At 53.9% G+C, this 25,921-nt stretch overlaps 1 protein-coding gene across 1 annotated transcript in view; it reads right to left on the bottom strand.

Moving 5' to 3' along the window:
- The window catches only part of Rbm19 (RNA binding motif protein 19), an 82,368-nt gene that overhangs the window by 30,371 nt on the left and 26,076 nt on the right, over positions 1–25,921 (bottom strand). Inside the window, exons 20-21 of the mRNA XM_051176551.1 lie at positions 24,669–24,724; positions 24,016–24,132 (exon numbers count right to left, since the gene is read on the bottom strand). Coding sequence (XP_051032508.1) covers positions 24,016–24,132; positions 24,669–24,724 — 173 coding nt within the window. The remainder of the gene's footprint in view (positions 1–24,015; positions 24,133–24,668; positions 24,725–25,921) is intronic.

Here is a 25,921-nt window from a genome sequence, read left to right as displayed (position 1 = left end):
TTGATTTCTGACCTGATTTGGTCCAAAGAATCCCGAAGGGCTGGCCCCCTTTCCAGAGACTGGCTCCCACCCCTCCCCATCGCCTGAGTCTGGGCCTTCATGGCCTTACAGGAAGAGTTCACACTGAAACAAGAGATTTCCTGCATGTCCCAGGAGGACACACAGGGTCTGCCCCAGTGGCAGATCCACCTGCAGTGGGTCCATTCAGTGAGTTGCCTTCACCACCCTTTAGGTTTCAGAGTTAACTGTGACGTCCTAGGGGGATCCCCTCCAGACCTGGCCAACACCTCCCTGTGCTCTCTGAGCAGGCTGAGCTCTGCGTTGACCCCCGCCAGGTGCCATCAGTAAGTTTGCGGTCTTTGCTCTCCTGGGAGATGAGGACCTGAGTCTGGATCCCAGAACCCAGAGAAAAGCTGGCACGGAGGCATGCTACTGCGATTACACAGCCTGTGGGGCGGAGACCAGCAGGTCCCTGGACTCAATGAGAGCCCCCTTGGAAAAGTGAGAGACTGTGTCTCAAAAAATAAGATGGAGAGCAACCGAGGAAGACTCTGAACATCCAGGGACTACACTGTGGGTCGCTCTGCAGAGGGTCCAGTTCTGATTGATGGGGGAAGCACCTCGGCCTCAGAGGGAGATCCGGAATCAAGTCTCAGCCCTGCACCGTGCCATCACACCCACCGTCGCTAGGCTGTCAATCCATCTATGGCCGTGTCACCCACCCACACCTGTGCTGGCACCAAGCAATGAGGCCTCCCTGGGGACCACATGTGCCCAGCAAATCGGGAGACAGCAGGAGGGGCTTAGTCACTGCTCACGCGCTCAGACAGGCAGGCCTGCATCTTGACACGTGTCTCACGGATGTTGAAAGACACTGTGAAGAAGTGTCGCCATGACGGTGGCCCAGCACCTCTGCTTTTCCTGGGCCAGATGAGCCCATCTGGAAAGCCGGTCCCTCTTGCAGTGAGAGGGACGGGAAGCAGTTCCCTCTGGCCCAGGGTGCACACTCAGCCAGTCCTGCCCTCTACCTGATGTAGCAATGGCGCACACCGGCCCTCTCCCCTCTGTTCTTCAATGGCCTGGAGAGCAGCTAATCCCATTACGAGAAAATAAAGTGGATAATTTAGGTTAATGAAATCGTTACAAGCATGCAGCGGCCAGAGGTGGACGCCCAGAGCCAGTTCAGCACCCTCCGTTGTCATTATCCTCAAGACAGGAAGGGACAGAAAGGGAGGACAGACGTTTAAAGAGACAGTGAGGGGAAGGAAAAAAACAAAACAAAACAAAACAAAACAAAAAACTTGGCCTTTTTTACCGGCTGAAACCAGCAAGGGTTTGCTTTTTTTTTTTTTTTTTTGGCTGTTATTTCTACCCCAGTTGGAGGACACCTCGGAGGCATGGCTCTATACTGCATCCTCTGCCAACCCTCTCTTGCAGAATGACCTCAAGGATGAATGCTGGGCCCCAGGGCATACCACGGCTGAGCTCAGAATCTCCGGCTTGCACTAAACTGTCCCAGGGTCGTCATTATGAGTGGGGTCTCCAATGCCTCCCTGTGAGCCATGGTGGGCAGTGGAAAGGGGAAGGTGGGGTGAGCAGGGGCTGGGACCCACAAGGGGAACCCAGGGCACCGAGCAGGGAGACAATCCTGCCGCTGGCCCACAGCTGCTCGACGGGGTCACCACAGCTTGCAACATGTCACAGTGGGCTCTGGCTGGCCACTCCACTCTCTGCCCCGCCCCTCACGCACAAACCGCTCTGACACTCAGAATGTAATGACAGCTGCACATCATCAACCACACCACCATGACACAGGCCTGCACTCTTCTCCCGAACGAGTCACTGCTCACCCACCCTAATGTCTCACGTTAAGGGCAAAGAACCTTCCAGTAAACGGGATCCTAACCATGATGGTGGCCAGGAGGATGGGAAGGGAACAGGAGAGAGGTAGGTCTTCTGGGGCAGGTGGAAGATGCCCCACTGAGAGTGACAGCCAGGTCACTTCCATGACCTACCCGACAGGGACCAGGGACAGTGAGGAAGGAGCAAGAAGGAGGCGCGTGGCTACCTGGTGCTACCTGCTCTTCTCTGCAGGGGTACAAAGTGATGTACCCCAAGACTCAGACAGGAAGCCTCTATGGCTTCCTGACACTGTCTCCAGGAAATAGACCCTTGCGGTGGCAGGAAGCTCCCCCACCCCATGTGGTACCAGGAAGCAGTCACTTGATGTCACTGTGGTCTGATTCCCACAGTTGCACAAGATGGCGGCCTTCCTTCATGTAGAACCCAGGGACTCCAGAAGGAGGGACAGATGCCCAGTCAGACCCTTCCTCCCCTGCTTCCTTTTTTTTTCACAGAATGGCTGACAAGGGCACAGGGTTAACAGTGGCAGATTCCAAAAGGCTTTAGGAAGTGACAGCTGGTGGCCACCGTTACAGTGGGGTACACACACATTTTCTATAAAGGTCAGATTGTAACTGGCTTGGGCAGTGTGACTACTCAGCTCTCCCTGTACCTGGAAAGCAGCCAGGACTGTAAGTGTACAGACATGGGTGACTGCTGATAAAACTTTATTAAAATACTGGAAAAACATAGCGCTGAGGGGCTCTGTGGCACAGAAGCAATGGTTCCCCTGTGCTGGATAACCTGGAAGTTCCAGAGACATGCAGAGAAGGGCAGGGGTAGAGTTCAGGGCAGTCTCTATCAAAGACTGAGATCTGCAGAATCTCAGAGGGCGGCAGGCACTTCAGAGGAAACCTCTTCTCCCCCAAGCCTTGAGCGACAAGCTAGGCTGGGCATGCCTGCTCTTAGCACAAGTGCTGGTCCCTGGAGCCCTGAGCCAGACAGCATCCTATCCATCTGGAGACTTTCTAAGCAAATATAGGACCTTTAACTCTGGTTGTCAGACAGCTAAGGGAGCAGAGTGCAGGGTGAAGGATCACCCCAGGGTGGCCTCCATGAACATACTCAAGGGGCCGGCATCTATAGGCCAGTTCTCTTCCTGCATGTTCTCTGAGTATACTCTGGGAAGCCTCTCTTCTATTCATTTATGCCGGGCCTCCCTGCTGATGCCTGGACGGTGCCAATGGCACAGAAGACATGTGCTGACCACTGAGTAAGCCACACGTTACATATGCTTGGCTTTCCCTGGTTTCTCTGTTTTGTGCCCCCCCCCCCGCCCCTATCATAACCAGGTCCCTAACAGGGGGGTTAGCCCCTTCCTTCAGGGCCAGTGTGACCCTGGGTGACACTGCCCTGGGGTCTTGCTGTGAAGTCTCTGACTTCCCCACTTTGCTTCACTGACCCCCCCCCCCGCCCCAACTTTAGACACAGATGCCACACTGTGCCCCTGAATAGCTCCTGTGGGGCCTCCCGACCCTGGGGAGCCAGCAGGCAAACAAAGGAGGGAGTGAGGGGGCAGTGGAGAGAACAGCTCTGGGGACAGTCTGAAGAGCTCTGCCTTCTGGATGCTTCTGACAACTGACTCACAGCACTGCAAGGCCCCAGAACCCCCACCCCCACGGCCCTGGAGGGTCCCGGAACCCACTCAGCCCAACACAGGGTTGTAAGAAAGCCTTAGGAAGTCCTAGGGATGCCAGGTTGACCGCCTGGGAGACGGCCACCCTTCTAGACCAATAGCCTGTAGTATGTTGCTTCAGCCAGCATTTGAGACAGCTAAGGCTGGGGAAGAGATGCCTTGCAGAAGCTGACAGAGGCAATGTCTGGAGAGTGAGCTGGAAGGAAGGCCTGAGAGGCTTCCCAGGGGTGAGGGAGATGGCGGGCAGGGGAACAGGGGTGATTCATGCTGCCATGTCTGCGAGCGCAGAGGGGAGGGCAGCTCGCCCAGCCTGGGGCAACTGTTATTTTTAAAAGTCTGCGAAAGAAAACAATAATAAACAACTGCGGCCATGATGGCTAGTGAGCTCCGAGAGGAGGGGAGAGCGGGAGATGAATCTTCTGTGAGCTGTACCATTTGTTTGGGGCCAAACAAACCAACACAGGACTCCATTCAGTTCCATAGGGGAAGCGGTAGGGGCAGCTGCACGGCCCATCAGTGGCCAAGAATCAAGGGATTGGGACAAAGACAGGACCACAGAGAGCTGTCTTCCAGCAGGTGGGTCCATTGCTAAAGGAGGCAATGATCAAACAAACAAACAAATCCAACTAGGGGCCAGGTAGGATTTAGATCGTGGGAAAACTCAGGGTCTTGTGACTGAGGTGAGGAGGGGACCTGAGAAGGGGAAGGACCCTGTGGCCATTAGTGCTAGCAGTACTCTTCACAGAGGTGGCAAGGAGGGAGACGAAGCCACGGCTGTGGAGTGGGGCAGGCTGGGCTGTGGTGGGTGGGTGCCTCGCCCCCTACACCTCCACTCCATTTGGAAGAATGTGAAGTGTGGCCACCGCTTTTCCCAAGGCACAGCTAGGCACTAGATTCTGCTGGCAGGTCTGTGGTGACATGCACCAAGGGGTGGGGGTGTTGCTAGGGGGACATAATCAATGCTTTGCCCACCCTCATGGGGCAGGATGGAAGGTAATTAAAACCAGACTTGGTTTCTGGCGCTGGATCGGCTTCCCCTGTGAAGCAGAAAGTTCTGTCTGGGCCAGATGTGGTGTCAGTGACTCCCATGGAGAGCAGCTACTTCAAGAGCAGTCTGGCCAATCTAGGAGGGGTTGGGGTGGGGGGGCCCAGGTGGAGGATGGGGGGCGCTGCCTCTACACACGAGCTTCCCCACCGCCACTCTGGCCCAGCCTCCCATCTATGTTAACTACTAAATGCAATAATGTATCTGATGTGTGCTGGCCCACAGTGAGCAGATGGTAAAGTGAATGAAAAGATGAAGGAATGGTTGAATGGCTAGCTCTCCCCAGCTGGCAATGGTGGCCCAAGCCTACAGTCCTAGCATGTCGGGGGGGCAAGGCAAGGGTTGCTGAGTTTGAGGCAAACCTGGGACACTTAGTGAGACCGTCTCACACAACAACACAACACAACACAATTCTCAAAGGCTACGTTCCCGGAACCAGTGACAGGTACTGAGGTAATGGGTGGGGAGAGACCAGAAACCCACTTTGCAGCAGAAGGAAGGAGGCGGCACGTGTGTCACCTACCTACACGATGAAAGCGACCCTAACCCACAGGGACAATCCAGCCGCTCCTTCCCCCACCTGCCTCATTTCTCCAGGCCTCAGGGTCTGGAGACTGCTGGGGCTGGTGAGATGGCTGGGGGGGGGGGGTAGTAAAAGTGCTTGCCGTGCAAACCTGACAAGCTCAGTTCAAATCCCGGGAGCCCATGGTGGGAGAAGAGAATCCACTCCTAAGGGTGGTGTACACACAGACAGACACAGACACAGACACAGACACAGACACACACACACACACACACACACACAGAGAGAGAGAGAGAGAGAGATAGAGAGAGAGAGAGAGAGAGAGAGAGAGAGGTCCACGATCTGCTTTTCCTGTGCCTCAAGTCCTCCCATCCCTGAGCTTCTGTACAAGTCAGATGAACCTTGTGGCCAGGTCTGGCCTATGGCATATGGGCATGAGCCCGACCGGAGCCCTATGGTACTTCCCTCATGGCTGGGGTGAAACCTGAGGCCAAGTGTCTGTGTGGAGCTACCAGTGACTTCACTGGAACTGCACACCTGTAGCTGGAACACAGAGATCACTAGGCCACTAAGTCTAGCTGGGACAGTGGCAGTGAAGCTAAACTCAAGAGCTACCACCCTGGAAGCACTAGCTGGGTGCCAGGCAGGTGGCCAGGGCCTCAGGATGCATGGGAAGGCAGAGTGGAAGCGGCTGTTTCTACTGTCCTGTGTCTACAGTGACTCTCATTTTAAATGATCGGGAAAGAGGGGAAAGCTGGTTGGCTCTTTCATACAGGACTAGCAAGCTGTGGTCCACAGACCACATCTGACCTAGGTGTCACCTGCAGCTGCTTTGAGCCCGGAAACTCCGTGCATGTGACATGGATTACATGACCCACAACTCTAAACTTTATTCTGGATCCTCACAACAGCCTGGCACCCCTGCTTCACCCAGAGGTGTGGCGCAGACGGGTCTCCCCGAGGCCCAGGCATCTCTGTCTCCTCCTTCCTGGTGTCATTTGTTTTCCTTAATCAGGTACTTATGAGGCCTGAGAGGCCAGAGAAGACCCAGTCAACCTGTAATTAGGGAGGTTTGCAGCAAGCCTCATTAGGCCTCCCAACCTTGCCTCCCAGATTCACCTGAGGGGCCTTAATGAGACTGTTTCCGGGTGCATGGCTGAGAGGGCTAAACCATCATCGTCCCCAGTGGAGCCTAGCCCAGCTCTGCTCTACGGTGACCAGAAGCAAGGGGAAGGGTCTCCCCATTCCCTAATATGCACAGACACAGGGGTGGAAGGCAGGCGCAGTGGTTCAGGACCACTCTCCACGGGGACCAAGTTATGCAGCCAGGTGAAAACAGCCAGGAACTGGAGAGCTTGAAACGAAACAAGACCAAAAAAGCCAAACAAGCGAACAACCCCCTTCCCCCCACAAAACCCCACCACAACAAAAAAGCAAGAAACAAACAAACAAACAAACACAAAAACTCACACAAAGTTGAGGGGGAGCCAGGGCCGTGGCTTAGTGGTAGAGTTCTTGTCTAGAACCCCCAGTGAGGGGTTGGGGGGGGGTGGTTCGGTGGTAGAGTGTTTGCCTGGCACTTGGGGGCTCTGAGCCCATCTCCAGAACCACCAAGACCAAGAAGAGTTATCTGTATTTGAAAACAATGTGAACCCACTCATAACCGACAGTCAGAAAGACAGATGGCTCATTCTCTGGCCCCATGGGGGAACATCTTTCAGTGGCTCTAGGTTCTCTGGGGTCACAGGATCTGGGCCAGAACCACTTGTGCCAGGGCACCTGGTATTTCGCCAGCCTAGTCTTCGCAAGTGTAAGGCAAAGCCACTCACTCTCAGGGAGGCTTCAGGTGTCCGCCAAGCCACACCTGGAGGCACCACCTGGTCAGGGCCTGCATTCCTCAGCTGCTTTTTGACTGCACCTGATCTACTGTCTAGCTCCCCACCTGCATGCCAGCTCTGTGACCACAGGGTCTCACTGTTCTGCCCATCCCCCAGGTCCTACCACATACTCAGCCACTCAAGAGGCAAACAGAGGTAACAATCAGGAAAGATTAGGTCCCTCCTTTCCCCTTGTTCATAAAAACATGACAGCTGTGAACATCACAAATGTCAGTCTGTAGGCACCAGTGACCATTTGGTGATCTATAGGAGCACTACCTATACGGTAAAGGCCCCACCCCTCTGCCCAACTACCTACCTACACACACACACACACACACACACACACACACACACACACACACACACACACAGCTTGCCCTGACAGGGTGCTGATCTGATGGGTTTGTGGCAGCAGGAGGGGGCTGCGAGCTCTTGTCCTGCCTCCCCTCCCCTGGTCTGCCCCACAGATAATGACTTCCCTTCAGCAAGTTTCTTGCAGCTATGGCTGCAGAGACAAGTGGCAGAAGCTGAGATGGGGACAGTTGCCATGATACGCACTGTGGTAATTTAGCCTCAGAGCTTTGGCTCCTGTGGAATAATTTAGCGATCTGGTGGGGAGGGAGGGAGGACAGGGGTCATGTGGCTTCACATCCCTACCTCCAAAAAATAATCGAGGTTCCCAGAGCCAGTGGAGGTGCATGACTGGGGAGAAGGATGAGAATGTTTCCCACCAGGGCCCCGAGGGGAGTGAGGATGCTCTCCTCATCACTTTCGTCAGAGGGAAAGAATAGGTGAATTAGGAAACTGCAGAGACTATGTTTTCCTGCCCTGGGTCTGTTCTTTCCCATCCAGAGCCAGCAATGCCATTTCCTAAAGGGACAGTGTGTGGGGGCCTTTGGCTGTGCCCTGCTTTCCCTGTGGTGGTCATCTTCAGTGTTAAATGGACAGGGTTTGGAACACCCTGGAAGACAACCCTTTGGCTGTGTCTGTGAAGCTGTCTCCAGAGGGCTTTGATTGAAGTGGGAAAACCCACTCTGGATGTGGGCGGCTCCATCCCATGAGCTGGGCCCTGGAATTCCCCTTCCTCTGCTTCTAGATGCTCTAGCTGTGGGTCTATAGCCCTGCCCTCCCCTCACTCCACAGCCCACTACAACTGGCTGCAACTTCCTACAGGCAAACAGGCCCTTCGTTTACAATTGACCTTTTGTTAGGTATACGATCTCAGCTCTAAGGAAAGTTAACTAATACAATGGAAAAGAGAGCCCATAGTCTCCAGAGAATGCTGACCCTAGAGATTGCCTAGAGGCCCCGATCACCAAATGGAGCTCACAGTAACAGAACTGGACAGGGTACAGGTAGGGGCCTGAGAATTACAGGTCTAGGGGTGGGATGGCCAGGCCAGGCCAGCCAGTTGGGCTGCATTAGATGCAGGGAAGAGAGCAGTCCTCAGGCTGCCTTTCAATACCAGTCTCCATCTACAGAGCCTGCCGCATGCTCAGTGCTGCCCAGAGCCACATGAGTTCAGTCCATCAGGATGCTCATTTCAGAGTGAAGAAGGTGAGGTTCGAGGCACACTCCCACCCAAGGTCAAAACTGTGGTCAGAGACAGCTGGTATCCAAGCAGTCTGATCCTGTTTCCAGGCCTTCGAGCACGAATGAACACACACACACACACACACACACACACACACACACACACACACACACACACACACTCTTTCCCTGGTGGGCAACCTGACAGGGCACCATCAAGGGGCTTCATGAGATCCGATTTTCACACCAGTGACTCAGGCAGCGGGACCCCAGGGCACTCACTTTCTCTTTGTTGCTTGTTTATCCTTAAGCAAGTATTTTGGGGTACCCAAGATGTGCCCCTATAATGTGTTAAGCACTGTGAAGAACTGAGGGCATTGAAACCCATCTATGGGAGGAAACGAACACCTTCAGGGCTGGTGCCCCGAGGTGAGTACCTCAGGACACTTACCAACAGGGAGCAAGAGTGGCTGGGCCATACAGGGCAAGCCAAGGAAGGCCCCTCTGAGGTGATGGCCCAGTAATGCGGAGACCAAACCACACAAAGGAGGGAAAAACATGCACATCCAGGGAAGACAGCCCAAGCACAGGGAGGAGGCATCCTGGCACTGGGTGGCGAGAGGTCACAGCTGGTGTCGGTGACATGGGCAGAGAGGGGCAGAGAGGAAAACACAGGATTAGAAAAGTCGCCTGTGTCCCCACTGTCACCTAGACTAAGGGTGGCCAGAGACAGGGACAGCCACAGAAGGCCTGTTTGCCTGTCTCCACACAGCGCCAGAAAGAACAGTTTTTATACTGGGGAAAGGTTGAAAAACACAAAAACAAAGACAAAATCTCACAAGAACGTTGTGTGCCATAGGAAAAAGCGACGGCTTCCCATCCCTTCCCCGCAGTGAAAACTCACAGCAGCAGGCGCGGCCCCTTCCCTCCCAGTCTTCAATGCTTTGGAGCTCTATCATCACCATCTGCCCTTCACAGAAAAACCAGACACCGTCTCCGCTCTGGACAGACCCTGTTACCCTTGGCTGTGCCTGGTGCTTATGATGAGGGACATGATGTGACTGTGTGTGTGATATAGGGAGGTGGCCTATGATATGACTATATGGTGTGATCTATGGAGGAGGGGGGGAGAGAGCTGGAGATGGAAGGAGGAAGGAGGGAGGGAAGGGAGGGAGAAAGGAAGGAAGGAATTAGTGACAGGACACAATTCCTAGGAGGCGACAGTCCATCAAAGAGTTCGTGATTCTGTTTTACCAACTTTGTACTTTTCAGCCCAAATCTAGTCTGGTTTTTCAATCCTGACTTTGATTTTAGGGGTACCCAGGTTGGACCTAGAGCCTCACAGGCATGTTCTACACTGAACTACACTGCAGCTGAGACAGTGTCTACCTAGGCGTAGCAGGCAGGCTTTGAACATGGGATCCCCCTGCCTCAGCCTTTCAAGTAGCTGGGCTAATGGGCCTGTGCCGTTAGCACTGGCTTTTGGCTTTATTTATTTAGTTATTTATTCTGAGACAAGATCTCGTGGTTATAATCTGGTGTAGGTCACATCTCCATGCCTGCTGAGTTTAAGGTTCAAGACCTCAAATAGGCTCATCACCACCGCCACGGACTGGGTCCTCCCAGGCACAATGGCTTCCTTCTCCTTATTACAACGTTGTCAAACTCCTTTCCATTGCCCTCTCTCCATCCCCTCTCTCAGCGAGGACTTACTGGGCCTGATTTTAGCTGCAGGCTTGGGATATCGCATTGTGTTCTTGTCTTCCCATCTGTAAAGCCGAGGACTTGGGTCTATACATAGAGAGAGTATAACTAACAGACAGAGGTTTCCATGGGGAATGATGCCTCCAGAGGGCCTGTGGGCACCCGTGGGACTGGTCTGGGCTGCCACAATGACGATCAACACTACTGGCAAGTCTTGGGTGGGCACCCACTCATGCAGAATACTCCCTGGGCACTGGACAAGTTGTCTCTCCATGCCAATCCCACCTCTATTGATCCATTACTGTTCCCCAGCAAATCCCACCACCCGCCTCCAACCCCACGTGCTCCACACCCTGGAGGATGCATACAGTACTCTGGCTTCTACCGAACACTAGGACAAGTAGTTCCTTCCCAGGAATGACAACACCAGTGCCTCTGGACACTGCTAAATGTTACATTCTGAGGCCATGTCTCTCAACTCTGTGGTATTGATAGTCAAGGAAAAGCCAGTACCAGGTCCAATTGCAGAAGGTGAAACCCGGAGGGAGGGAGGGAGGGAGGGAGGAAGACTGGGCCCTCAAGGGGAAGTCTGAGAGGAGCTGGAGGTTCTGGGGAAGGAAAAAGGACGACACATGGTCCTATCGTCTGGCTCACTGAGATTACATTCTTTTACAGCGTTCTGCCTGGAGCACGGCCCCCACGGGTCCTCAATGCAAGGCAGAGCGTGCCTGCCTCCCCATCACCACATCTGCCTTCTGCTGCTGACTTTTTTTTTTCCAAGCCTATAAACAAAACAAACCCAACGACCAAACAAACAGGGAATTTTCAACTGCTCGGGTAAAAGGCAGCAAATGCGAAGCATTATTTATTCCCCTGCCTGGGTGCACAGAGCTTGAAAAGAAACGCACAGGATGTGATTCCTACCACGGAGAAAGGAAGGCCTGTGAGAGATGGGAGAGCGCACATCCTACCGAGCTTCAGTTAGGCAGAGAGGGAAGATGAGCAGGCTGCTTGGTGGACCAGTGGGGCTCCCAAACCAAGGGTACCTCCTTCCTAGGCTCCCTGGCTCCCAGATGCAGGGCTGTTGGTCACCCCTGGTTTGACCAGCTTTCCAGCCCTGGCAGCTGGAAGCCAGGAGTGGAAGCCTCTCTAATTCAATCAATGAGCTCTGACAAGCCTAAATGGTTGTTTGGAAGGGGCCTCTCTCATCTACCTCCCTCGTTGCCCCAAACCTCAAATACAATAAATTAAATAAAACATGAGATACAATCGGGGCCTTTTTGGCCGCTGTTTCTAGTGGGAGCCAGAAACATGTTAATGAAGCCTGCATTTCCCCTCCCCTGCGATGTTTGCTCTTCCTCCTCCCTGCCTCTCCTGGTGGTGGTGGGGGGGGAGGGGGCTGGGGCATTATTCAGAGCACTGCCATAGGTGTCTTCAGCCAATCGCAGGCGATGGCAGCCGCTTGCACCTTGCTGACAGCTGCTGTCAAAATACTCTCTCAACCAGCGGCTCGATAATAACTCGAAAATGAGATACAAATGAGTGATTCCTTGCGTGTGACTGCATCTACTGTCCTGCAGCCCACAGGTCCTTGCTGTGGCCAGGGAACACTACAGGGCTGTTCTGGCCTCTGAAGGGAGGCTGGCTTAAAACAACAACAACAACAACAACAACAACAACCCCCCAAACTCAGATGCCAAATGGCTAGCCCTGGATGACTAAGGAGGATGCTGACCCCTGGAAGGGTCTTGAGAACTGGTCCAAGATCCCCCCCCCAGCACCATGGGGGTGCTCCCTGCCCCCAAGCCCCTCCCAGATATACCTGAAATGTGGAATCTTTCAGTGCACGTAACCCATGAGGTAGTTTTCCCACTATGTGTGGGGGGGGCTGTGTCTGGAAACCCAGGAAGAAAGAGGACCCCACGGCTGCTTCCCAGGACGAGTATCACCCTCTTGCCTCCCCTGTCACCCACAGCCAGGCTGGCCTGACTCTCCTTCAACCATGCCAACCTCTCCCGGCTTGGTAAGAAAGCCACAGATGAGCTCCTGGGAGGATCGGGTGTATCTCCATGGGTCCCTGGGATGATGGGTTGAGCTCACAGCTGCAGGCAGTAGGCCCCTGGGGGGGCAGAATGGTCACCTCTTGCCCATGGCCAGGGCTGGTTACTGCCTCTGCTTGTCAGGGGAAAGATGCATCGACAATGCTTCTTTACTGTTTAATAAACTGCTCGGCACTGACACGGCTGTCTGGCTATGTTAAAAGGAGCTAGGGTAGCGGTGAGGCTGGGCTGGGGAAAAGGCTGTTATTTAATGCAGCATCGTGCCTCGGGTCCAGGGAGGGGCACCCATGAGGCCTGCACTAAAATCTCTTCCCCCAGCTCACTTTCTCCTCCCTCAAGGAGCTTTTATTCCTGGCCTGTGTTGGGAAAACATTTTGCTTCTCCCCCACGTGTGTGACAATGTGTGTTCTCCATCAGCTGCCTGTGTCACCCATCTACTTTAAACAGTAAACGCCAGCAAAGGCAGGCTCAGCCTGTGGAGCTTGCTGTGTGAGCCAAGCCACTGTAGGAGGCTTTTAAGCGTACACTCGGAAGGACAAGAGGCTCTCAGCACACATGAGCAGGGGAGATGCCGGTTTGGGGGTTACGTCCATCAAACTCGCCTATGGAGCTAGGGGAGGAGAACCGACTGGAAGCTGGGCCCCAGGGCCTCCATTCTGGCACTTGACGGCTATGAGACCTCTGGCGAGTCACTTAACCTCTCTGCCTTGCCGTCTCCTCATCTGTGAAGCGAGGATATTAATGCCGACCCCGCCGCAGAGGCAAGTGGGAAGAGAATGGGGAGGTGCCATGATGCACCGCAGACAGTTGCATATGGCTGCTTCTGTGGCTTTTGCTCACTTTCCCACGCTCTTTGGAGCAAGATTCACTTTCGAATGGGGAGAAAGCTTTAAGAGCACAGCTTCGACTTGTTGGCAGGTAACAATCCCAAAGGTGTTTACGTTTCGACAGTATGTGGAGGGCCAGACAGAAACCACGGTGGCCAGTACTATCCTGGCTACATTTACAGCAAGGGAATTGGAACAAGGGGCTGGCCCAGGAGTTCAAAGGTGAAGCAACGAGAAGGCAGAGTCACTGCAGAGAGAACTGGCTGTGGGTCTGATCACAGCAGCTCTGCTACCGGGACATCAACTGCGAGCAAGTGCTTTTCCCTCTGACTCCAAGCATCGTAGCCACACAAGGAGGGAGTCCAGGCCACCTGTAAGTGGACCAGCCCTGACTTGCCTCATCTTTACTCTGTGCACACGAGTGTGCACCTTGTGTGCCTTGTACGTTTGCTCAGTGGCCCCTTCCACACACTTTCTTCCCCTTCACCACTAGGGAAGGCTCTCCCTGCTCGGCACAGCTGAGACCTCCCTGCTGTCCTCAGCCTCTTTGCATGGAGATGGGCACAGGGAAAGCCAAGGGGGCGACGGAGAGAGGAACCTGTGTGCACAGTGCCACCCCACTCTGGCATCTGAGCCCCCACTCTGGCATCTGAGCACTCTTCAGGAATGTCCTGCTGTGTCTCTGCCCCAGTTAGATGTTAAGCTTTGAGTCCAAGGCCAGCTCCCTGCAGGAGGCTCCCTCCACCTACATCTGGGGCTGAGAACAGATAAGCAGAAGCACCCAGTCTCAGTCTTTCTGGAAGAAATGCAGCAAGCTCTGAAAGCTGGGCCTGGAAAACAAGTGTTCTGAAATTCATCTAATAAGAAGAGGAGGTGAATGGCGGGGAGTGGGGTCAGGGGCAGGAGACTGGAAAGAAAGAAATTTCTGGAAGATGCCAGAAGCCTGCATGCCCTCTGGCTGCAGTTGAGCAATGGACAATGATGTGTTACTGCTCCCAGATTCCTTTGCTCCACAGCACCCCACAAAACCCTCAGAACCTCAGTGAGTTCTCAAGGGATCCCTGAGATGCCCCCTAGTCTGCAGCAGGCCCCATCATGGATGACCCAGGCTTACAGTGTCAATCAGGGCTCCTGGGTACACAGTTTGAGAGCCTCGGAGTTAGTACCAGCACCTATGAAACTGGAGCTGTCTTGCTGGTGAGGACCGCTGTGCTTCCCACAGGCATGGACTATGGGAGGCAGAGGCTGACATGACTTCTCTGGAGAAAGGAGACAGGCCCCAGAACCAAGACTCAGAGACTCTGCTCTGGTGCACTCCAGGGCTGCCTGCCCTAAGAGGCTGTGCAGGCTGAACACTGCACAGTTCTTGAGGAGGCCACTCCCACAGCACTGTGCTCATGGCCCCGTATGGCCAGCTTTACTGGCTTCTGCTCCCTTTTCTGAGCCACCTATCCTGTGACTTCTACGGTGACCTCATGGCCATATCCCACTGCCACACACAAGGACTGATGCCATGCCACAGAGAGCCAGAGGCACCATCGGCAATAGACCAAGGTTAATCAGGAAATCGCACCAAAATTAGAAGGAACACAACCACCTCTGAGGCTGATAGCAAAAAAGGCGGCAGGTTTCAGTGGACCCAACAAGTGTGTTGTACTCCACATTGGACTAAGGTGAAGGGCCAGTGTTCTGTAAGGGTTCTTTGATCACAGCGCGCTGCCTGGAGAGACTCTGTTCAACCACAAGACTAACCAGGACAGTCCTCGCCTCTCCAAGAGCTGACTACCCTGTGATGAACCAGGGGAGGGCCTGCCCCTTACGGAGGTCCACAGAATACTACTCACTTGAAAGCTCTGTGACATGCGAGGGGCCAGAAGATGCTCTGGGGACTACTCCCAAGCCATTTGGTTCCCACTGCCTTCCATACCCAGGATGCCAGGAGGCAAGTCAGGCAGAGCCCTGTGCTGGCTCCAACGGTTATCTGTGAGCAAGACCAAACAGAGCGAGAGCTGGAACAGCCACTGTGCGCAGAGGCAAGTCAGTGAGCCAACTGTCCCCTGCGGAGGGAGGAACCATCCCCTGCAGGGTTCCCCACCTCAGTCTGAGCTCTATGTCTTTCCTGGCCATCTCCACCACGGAGGAAAAAAAAAAAAAAAAAAAGAGGACACAAGCCAGTGCTGGCTTTCCTACAAGCAGGGGACTGAGCGCTGTCAGGGTGGCAGTGGAATACCCCTGTAGTAGATGAATAACATTATCATAGTGCAAACTGTAGTTACTCACACTCAGTGCTGCCCCTCCCACAGCCACAGCAGACATCGCTAATCAATTGCAATGCCACTCTCTGTAGGGCCTAGGCAGTCTCCACAACCCCAGTACAGGATCCTAGACAGCCGCCACCAATGGGTTTTGCTGCATTGGAAGGTATTATCTCTCTGCCATAACTGAAAAAAAGTGCATTCAACCAATGCAGGCCAAGACAGGTCAAGCAGCAACCTGAGTTTAGCCTTCTTGGTGGTTCCCTGTCTACTAGGAGAATCACACTGCCTCCTTCCTAAGCTCACAGCCAACTTCTGACACCTGAGAAAGGAGATGCCAGATAACCCCCAAACTCTCCTCTTAGCAAGGGGCTGGGCCTGGGGGAGCAGCAGAGGGACCATCATTTGGTATTGTTCTGAGTTCTGTTTTGAAGGGGGGGTGGCTCACTAGGAGAGGCAGACTTAGAACTGTGGCTCTATACACCCACACCGCAGACCCCATCCTATCTCCAAGGAGGGTCTAGAGACACCCCCAACCCACTGTGTTTGTTCCTTCACACCACAGATAATGAGGGTTGTACCTGCCGGGTTCGTACCAATTAGCATTGATTTAAGTACTACAGTTTATGAAGCGTATGGAAATCTGGGTGACTTCTCCCTCCTGGCTTTCTTCCCCACTGTCTGCTGACCATGGAGGCAGATTTACTCCTGAGCAAAGACCGGTCTGGCTGTGACTGACCTGGGCCTGGACCTTCTTGGGTCACGTACAGCTGCTGCATGACTCAGTAGCTTCTCAAGTCTTCCCAACAGAGAGCCACCACAGATACTGCTTGCTTACTCCTGTGACAGGCAGCTCACTACTGCCATCTGTCATGGTTTGGGGTATTGATTTCTGAGTTGAAACGGGAGTCATGCACAGATTTACATGAAGCTGGTCTCGAACACATTACACAAAGATATGGGGGACAGAGTGGTCTTGCACCCTGCTCTGCTGTGGGACCATCATATTGCAAGCCTCAGTCTCCCAGAGAGGAATCAAGGGGACCCCAGGCATAGACTGCTTCAGGCTTGGCAGGGGCTGTGGTCAGGAAACCGTCCACTGAGCCCTCTCCCATGGCAGTAAGGATCAGGGACATAACAAATGTTAATGTCACACCTAATGCCCATGGATCCACCAGGAATGCTCACCACGAGCACAAACCTATGCCAATAGTGGATAGAAAAAACAAAAAAACCCAACTCTGGATTGTGGCCCTGGCTGAGGTTCTCTTTAATGCTTCTGGAAAGCAGGGAGTGTGTGGAGGGAGGGACTGATGGGCACTGCCAACCTCACTGGCTCCACCCCAGGGATAACACCACTCTGTTGGATACATGGTGCCTCAGTTATCAGTTATGGTCCTAGATTCCCTCTGTCCTGGCCCTCACCAAAACCACTTGAACATCCCAAAGTGGCCAGCACCTCACATCCAGAGCTGCTAGCTGGATCAAGCCACAGCAAACCCAGGTTCAGGGGACACAAATGCCCCTCTTGGCCACTTTTGCATAAGAGGCTACATTCTCCCCAGAGGGCCTTAAGTGGCCTTAGCCAATAAGATCCAGAGATCCGATGGAAGTGCAGAGAACCACAATGCCCAGTGGGGTGGGAACAAATACTCCAGAATGTTCTGGAAGCATGTAAGGTCTGCATGGATGAGCCAGGCTGGCAGGGCAACACCGTCACCCAGGTGGGCTAACTCAACAGTTACAATGGGGACAAAGCCTCTACCTCTGGCCAGTACAATGGGTTCCAGAGGGACTGTGTCCAATGCAAGAATCTTCACAGGAGAACATGGGGAGGAGGCACAGACTCCAGGGAAGAAGGCAACTGAGTGACAGCAATATGTGAGTGGGCACTGAACTGCCACGGGACCACAGACACACTGATCATGTAACGTGGGATACGGTTCCAGAATGCACAGAATGATAGAGCCAATTAGAAAGTTAGTAAGAGAAGTCAGTTTGAAGATCAGACAACTGGGGCTGGGGAGAGGGTGGTACTCTTCCAGAGGATGGGGTTCAGTTCTCAGCACTCACATGGCAGCTCGCAATCACCTGCACTGCAGCACCGTCCCGCAGTGAGACGCATGACAGCACTGCCCCATGCACTGCAGCACCATCCCGCAGTGAGACGCATGACAGCACTGCCCCATGCACTGCAGCACCGTCCCGCAGTGAGATGCATGACAGCACTGCCCCATGCACTGCAGCACCGTCCCGCAGTGAGACGCATGACAGCACTGCCCCATGCACTGCAGCACCGCCTCCTGACAGAGTAGGACACAGCAATAAACAAGCAAGCAATGGCTCACCCGCCCAGCATGGATGCACCTTAGCACAGGAGTCAGTGGAGGGGCCACTCTCTCTGGGTGGTAGCAGGACCAGGGACTGGATTGGTCAGCTAGGGTACAGATGCACAGACACCCAAGCTTATGATCCACATACACCTCTGCCTCTGGTCACCTCTGTCAACCTTCAGCACGTCACTGGACCAAATGTCTGTCTTTAGAAACCTTTGCTATCCACCCATAACCCACCATCCTATTCTGATACTGGACCTCTGCAGACAGAGAAGGAGCCAGTGTGAGGCCCTGTCAAGAGAACCACACACTATGAGGTGCACCGGTGGGCCCAGCAGCGAGGAGGGGCACCGCTGGTCCAGGGTGTGGCATCCTTCGGAAGCCAGGAGAACCCTAAGGAAGCCCTCTCCCCTCATCCCAGCCACTCTGCGCAGGGCAGCTCAAAGAGCTCGAAGCTTCTAGAAAACACTGCCAGGAACCAGGGATGAATGCAGCAGAGCCTCCAGTCCTGGGCAGGGGAGGGGAGGGAGGCCATTGGCTGCCCTCAGTCTCCCCTCCACTGTCACGGTGGCTGTGAGAAGAAATGAGCCCACAGGGACAGACTAAGCTGTCCACAAAGTCAGCACAACAGGTGTGCGGGGGCACTGGAGACCCAGGCGTGTAATTAAGGGCTTCGGACACCTGTTGTGAATTGCCCATTCACACCCTAGCAGGTGGCTCACACCTCTGAGGAGGAAATAGCAGAGGAAAAAAAAAAAAAAAAAAAAAAAACCCAAACTGTGTTCTATTGTGTTCTATCTGGAGCAGAGCCTGGCCAATCTAGTGGATATCCCTGACCTTCAGAGACGTTCCAGGAGGATGGTGGGCTCTAGAGTCGGCGCTGACTGCACTACCACAGGGCTGTGTGACTTAGGCAGACTGCTAAACCTCTCTGAGCTTCCCAAGTTTCAATTTCATCAGCATTCTGGAGGAAGGTTCTGCACAGTATGTCTCCCGTGTATACCTGTGACTCCAGTGGCATGTGACCTTACAACCTGAAGGTTTTTGTTCAACAAGCAGGTAATGGAGTGGGCTGGAACAAAGTGGGAGAAAGGGACAGACCAAACAGAAGGGAGCCAGCCAAGGGCAAGCTGAAGGGTTTGGCCTACACGGCCATAGCCGCAGAGGCACTCATGTGCCTGATCTGTGCCTGGCACGCGGTAAACCCTGGGTTTCAAACTTCCAGATGAGACTCAGACACAGAGAGACCGGGTAACAACACCAGGTTACATAGCTAGGGATGGTGGCACTGGGCTAGGTCCCCAGAGGCCACCCCAGGCTGCGCCCTTTGTTTACTGTCTTGAAGACCAGTGGCATCACACCTGACAATTCTAGGATACAGGAGACATCCATGTGATAGTCAGACACCTCTGTATGTTTGTGTGGCCACTCAGAGGGGAAGTTGGGGGAGAGAAGGAAGGGGGGAGGAGAAGATAGAAGGGGCTACAGAGTCTCAAATCTGGCAAATGCTCAAAGCCCAATGCCTGTTGGTGGGGTGAGGTGAGAGAGAGGGGCTGGGTGGGGGACTTCCTGGTAAGAGCTGTGTAAACAGGGTGGGGGTTGGTGGAGCTGTGTGGGAACGGACGCTGACGGGTCTTCCTACCCTCAGAGCCAGGGCCGTAGGACCCTCACTACAGTATGCAACTCACCACTCCGATGCTGGTGGCTTCACAGATGGCCTATAGTTTGTCAGTGGTATCTCAGGTTGGGTGTGGTAAGCCAAGTGACAATGATACTGCAACAGCCAGGCATTGGGAACTCAACAGACACAGGCCCCGCCTCTGAGGGGAGGCTTTCACGCCCCAAGGGCCCTGTTGTCCCATTAGCTATCCAGTCTGTAGCATCAGTGTGGTGTCTCTGAAGACACCTGGTCCTTTCAGAAGGGAAGCAGACAGCTTGCAGGCCTGGGGACAACTCCAGTGAACACCTCTCAGCTGAAGTCTGTCCTCACAGACGGTCACCTGTGCCTCATGGCTAGGGAGGCAAAGTAAAGGACCTATATGCAAGGGACAGAGAGGGGAAGTAGAGGGAGCCACTGTGGGCAGGAAAAGGGCCAGCTTCCTTTCTATACCTTGAAGAGGAGGGTGGAAAATTCTGAGCAGAAACTTCCCAGGGACTATGTGGAGGCCCGTCAGAGGCTGTGGCTGGCTGCACATTCTCCCTGTCTGCCACCCAGGCCTTCTCTCCCACCTTGGACCCATGACACTGGTCTTCCCAAGCCTTGGGCCATGGCTTTATGGAATCTACAGCAACCCGAGGGGATGCTCTGGCTTCTCTCTCATGCCTACAGCTCTACTGGGCATGCTCTCTGTCTCCACCCTAAAGTGAGGAAAGCTGGGGCCTCCAGGGCGCTACAGTTACTCAAGAGGAGAAAAGGAGCCTCTGGGAAGTCTGGTCTATGGCCAGGGGGCAGTTCTGTGTGGAGTATGCCTTCACACTGTGTGAATATGTGTCACTGTTGATAAAGAAGCTGACTGGCTAATAGCTGGACAGGTAAAGATTAGACGGGACTGGCAGACAAAACGTGTGGAAAAAAAGGAGACTTGGGAATCACATAAGGAGATGTAGAGGAAGCAGAAGATGAACTTGCCTTACTGAGAAAAGGTACAGAGAATATGGCAAAGTGAAGTTTAGATATATGGGTTAATTTAAAATGTAAGAATTAGCTAGTAACAAGCCTGAGCTATTGGCCAAGCATTTATAATTAAGAGTAAGTCTCTGTATGGTTACTTGGGAACTGACTGGAGGAATAGAAAAGTTTGCCCACAGGTCTGAAACATGCCTACCAGACTGAGGATGACGCTGGCCACCCTCCCTCCCCCCCCCATCTGTCTGCCCACCGCTTCCCTTGGCCATGCCCTTTGACGGCAAAGCAGGCATTATTTATCAGGAGCCCAGTTATGGTTTCCCTTCTATGGATGAGAAAACTGAGGCTTGCTGGCTGTCCAACTGTGCTCTGGCTCCAAACATCCTCATCTTTCTGCCACACACAGCTGGCGGGTCCCTGTGCCCCACGAAAACCACTCACCAGATTTCACCACAGGCACAAAGCCAGATATGGAGCCTCATATGACTCTGCAGGCCAGGTGCCTACAAGGCCAGCCCTACAGAACCTCCTTCCTGGGAAGAGCTACTCTTGCTTTCCTGTAACTGGGGACTCCAGGCGAGACTTCCCCAAGGAAGACAATGCGGTCCTTGGAGCTTGTGCCCATGGCTGCAGCAGAGCCTGAGCAGCAATGGTGTGCACACACACGGTGCACAGACAGTCGGCAGTACCCCCTGGTCCTTCTACGGTAGTGGTTCTCAATCCCTTGGATGTATGTATGTGTGCAAGCGCAACAAACCCTTTCACAGGGATCACATATCAGATATCCTGCTCATCATATACTTACATTATGATTCATAACAGCAGCAATATTAGTTATGAAGTAGTAATAAAATAATTGTTGGTGGGGGGGGGTCCACCATGACATGGAGAGCTGTATTAGAGGGTCAAGGTTGAGAACCACTGCTCTACGGGGTGGAGGGACCTGAGCAGATGGATCCCTCAGGCATCCCTGCGGGCTGATGGGGCAGATGGAATGGCAGTGTGGGAGAGTGAGAAGAGCTACAGAGAACCTTCGATGATTCTGCACTGTGGGTAACGACACAGGCTCTGTCTGGAGCCAGGCCCGGGGTTCAAATCTTGCTCCTGTTTTGGTGATGCTGAACCACAGTCAACACTCAGCCACACACTGTGACTGCTGCCTCTGGATAAACTCACAGAGCCTCTAATGGCCCTTGGGGAAGCCACCTGGTTGGGGAGGGAACTGAGGCAGCGGGAGGTACTGGACAGGTGGGCGGCTCGGATCTGGACTTGGGAGCAGTTTCTCCTCGGAAAATGGATGCTGTCATAGCGACTGCAGACCAGTGCCTGGTGCCTGACTATAGTGACATCATTGATGTTGTGACAGCACAGTTATTATATACACACCACCGGCATCAGCATAGTTATTATATGACAGGACACTGAGGCCCGGAACATGTACACCACAGAGGCACCGCTGTCCTCACCCACTGGCAGCTCAGCCTGAGGTGACCCCTAAATCACTCCTGATGAGGCTTCCACAGGTACGAGCCCCGGCAGTGCCTCCTGCCCAGGTACTGTGGGAACTGAGAGAGTCCAGGGGCAGGGGGACCTCCAGAAAGGGGCCAATGAATGCTGCCCCAGCCTGGCGGGTGGGGTAAAGACAAGCCACTCAGGCTGTGTTCTTGTATGCCTCGTTCCTGGCCCTCGGCAGGCAGTGGCAGAAGAAAGAGGACTCAAGACCCTCCTGATACAGCTGCATTCCCTGGCATCTAGCACAACGCCTCATACAAACCACGCATTTGCCACAAAGTAACCCGCAAGACAACTTGGAGGTGACAAATCCTACTAAACTTGGGAGCACAATAGATTCAAAAGGTGGAGTTCTGAGTCAGGGCCCTGAAAGTCATGCCGGCCAAGGAGTGCAGTCTTGGGTAGGCCCTGTCTTGAGTTTCCTTTGGGCATAGCAAAAGCCCTCCTATGCCCGGGGCTGCAAGTACCGAGCAGATCCAGCATGGCAGGCACCAGGCACAGAGCCCAGCACACAGGCACATACCTGGAGCATGGGTTGTGATTTTGGTCATAGCTACCAGGAAAAGCCCCCCAAATCCTGCCAGACACAGTAGGTCAACCGGCTCTCCCAAACCCTGAATTCTTCCCTTAGTGACCTTTTGCTGGCCAGTGGCTTTGTCTAGATTCAGGCCTGAGGCTCAAGCCTTGCATCCCTGGGAAGGCTCACAGTGACCCCTGCTGTCCACCACTGCAATTGGCCTCAGATCTCAGTCTGCCAGTAGGCTAACAAAAGCAAGGCAGGGCCTGTCCTGGAGGAGGCTTCCAGCTTCAGGGTTTATGACTGCTCAGACAGAACAATGGCAGACAGGAAGAGAAAGCCACATGTAAGCACATTCAGCAGACACTAATTCCCTGTCTACTACATAGTCATATAATACACAGATCAAACAAAGCTCCGTCTCTTGCCTTGCTGTCTTTTGTTTCCCTGGATAACCGTGGAACCAAGTGACACTGTCATCTCCGAGGGATGTGGTGCCTGATCAAGACGCACTGGTCTTAGGCACTCCTTTTGATGTGGCAGTGTGAGACTGGGCTCCTTTTAGAAGCCGAGTCCCGGCAGGCAAGCACTGAGCCAGTGCTCACTCCCCTTTTGGCTGCTGCGCTGGATCAGGGAACGTGAAAAATGGCCCCTCACCCCCAACTGTGGCCTGTCTCATCAGGTGCCACAGCTCAGACCTCAGAGGGGAAGGTATGCTGCCTCAATTCAGCTGACTGCGGCTGTGAACGCCCCCACCCCAGGGGATGATGAAGACCGGAGAGAAGGGAAGGGGTTTTGAAGCTGACTCTCCAAACAGCACCCTACTCTCTTAACCTCACAGCAAGAATAAAGACGAAAGTCTCACAAAGACAAATCCCTCTCCAACTCCGCGCTCATCCTGCAGCCACCGTGCCGCACAGGAGGCTGGCGGGTCATTCTACCAGACACATCACCTGAGAAAGTGATAAGCAGGGGCCGAGTGCTGGTGACTCGGCTCTTCCCTGGGCCTCTCTAGCAGTGGCAGAGAGAGGAGAGGCTGACTCAAAGCCCATACGTACTAAGACCCCAGCAGAGCCTCAGCAATCTGCACAGAACATGTTCTGAGGGCACACAGCAGCCCCTTCTCATAGGGTCACAGAAATGTCTCCTTCAACTTGGGGCTCAGCGCAGGGCCATCTAAGCAACTTCAAACCATGAGCAGAATGGGCCTAACTAAATCTAGGTTCCTGCCTGGCGTTATGGCCAGAAGGGAAGAGCCGGGTTGTCTCTGAGTCTTACCACCTGCCTGACCCTCAAGTCCTGTGCTAACAGAGACCATGGCCTGTGTTCTGTGTGTAGGACATTCACTGGCCTTTCCCAGGGAGCAACCGAGATCAACAGTCTTAGTCCTGTCAGGACATTAGCCTACCTCCCCCCCAGCAGAGGGGCTGAGGCGAAGGTCCCACTGCCTGGGCCGCTCCTGGAAGGTACTGACTCTCTGGGACAGAGCCTACACATAGGGACATCAGTAAATCCCACGGGAGAACCACAGGCTGCAGCCACTAGAACTGCTGTCCCTCCTGAAGTCTGGTGACAGCCCTGGAGTGCAGGCACACACCTGGTCAGCCTCTTCCCCGCCTCCAGGGGGTGCTGTTCCCACAGCCCAGTGCTAGGACCCACCTGAAAAGCTCCCGGATCTCCCTCTGGTTGGCCTGGAAGGGGATATTCCGCACCAGAATCTTGGAAGTTGTCTGCTTCTTGGAGACCTGTTTCTTCCGAGTGGATGTCAAGGAAGGCCTGGGGTGGAATGGCGGAAAGAACAGGTTATTTGGGGTGTCAGTTGCTTGGGCCTAGACCAAGCCTGCCACCTTCCCCCACAAAAATGCCTCCCTGTCACTTCAAGTGGCCGTGATGGAAGCAGCTGGTCCTCCTCTGGATAACAAGGATTGAAGTTACCTTTTCTCCCTAACTGCCATGGCTCCCTAGTCAACAAAGCCCACTGCTGCTGTTCATAAAGCGGACTGAGAAAAAGAACCCTAAGAGGGAGGGCCTGTGCATTCCGGGCTAGCACTCTGCTCCTGAGCTACCTACCCTCCCAGCCCCACCTGCTCCTTTATTATAAAACCATGTCTGCATGCTGAAGCTCTGTACCCAGGGGTTGGAGACTGAGCCATCCGGTTGGGCTGGGAAGTGGGTATCAAAGCTGACAATGAAGCCTTAGTTGGGAAGAACCCCAAATGGTGGCGGAACTGGGGTGTGTGGAGTCATTTAACAGTCAGTACCAAGGTTAGACAGAGAGAGCTGCCACCCATCCAAGGACAGATGAGACTTACTTAGTGGCCCGTTCGGAGATTCGCACTTCCAGCTTATGGCCGTCCACAACGTGGCCCTAGAACACAAAATGACCAGGTCTGGTCACTTACCCATGCTTGCCCTTCTGTAGCACCCAGTCCCTGGTTTGAGGACAGGGATGGCTTGTTCCAGACAGAGGGTTTGGTGGGAATCAAGGACAGAGATGGCTTGAACAGAAAGGCTGTCCCTGTGCCAAGCAGCAGGTGGCCAGGGACTCAGCTTCCTGATGTACTCCTCATCTCCTGGCCACCCAGGGAGCTGTTTCTACCATTAGAAGCATTCTCAGAGAGAGAGAGAGAGAGAGAGAGAGAGAGAGAGAGAGAGAGAGAGAGAGAGAGAGGAGAGAGAGAGAGAGAGAGAGAGAGAGAGAGAGCGAGCCCACAGGTCTAGCTTGCAGACAGCTTGCTCTAGCTCACAGGCTCTTTACGGAACGCTCTAACCCACCCGAGCCATGCATAAGCTGGGCTCTGACTGCAGTCCCCAGCTGCAAAGCTGGTGATTAGCAGAATGACCCTGGGAAATCCCTCAGATATCCCAGGAAATACAGCGTGGGGGCTTTGGACGCTCGATCCCTGACAGTGATGTGCACACACGTTCGTGCACAGAACAGCACACAGCATGCATGCAAATGCCTGGCTATCAACTCTTGAGAAACATGAAGGAGAAAATATGGACCACTGTTTACAACGCCAAATATGAGATGCGGAAACAAAGTAAGATTTCTAGTTAAAAACAAAACAAAATGAACAAACAACCCCTCCCCAAAAACTTCACAAGGCACATGCTGAGCTGTGTCCTCTGCCCTGTGTGGCCTGAGATGACTGCCAACGCAGAGAGCTCTACTATGTAGCGCAGGCTGGCCTATGCCCTGCTACACAGACCAGGCTGTTCTGAACTCAGGTCCTCCTGAGTGTTAGGCCTGAGGCTGTCTTATTAACAAAGGGCGGCCACAGGCCTCAGCCCACCTCTTTGTCTAGACACTTCTCAGCCGCGCTCCTGACTTTCACCTTGTTCCAAGCTAGGGTAATGTCATGTGAGGGGTACAAGGGTTCCCCGTCACCTCCGGACTTCCATGACCCTCACGGCAGCTCAGGAAACTGTCCTAAAACTCAACTCAGAAGCCCAGCCTCACTGAGTTTGGGCCAGAAGCTAGCCCTGCAAAGGACCCATCCGAAGGTCTAGCCTTCCTTCCACACCTCTCTCCTCCCCTTCCTCCCGGAACCCTGCTCCTACC

The sequence above is a fragment of the Phodopus roborovskii genome, unplaced genomic scaffold, assembly GCF_943737965.1.
Source record: "Phodopus roborovskii unplaced genomic scaffold, PHOROB, whole genome shotgun sequence".
Taxonomy (NCBI): Eukaryota; Metazoa; Chordata; class Mammalia; order Rodentia; family Cricetidae; genus Phodopus; species Phodopus roborovskii.
This window is presented reverse-complemented; position numbering and strand designations above follow the sequence as displayed.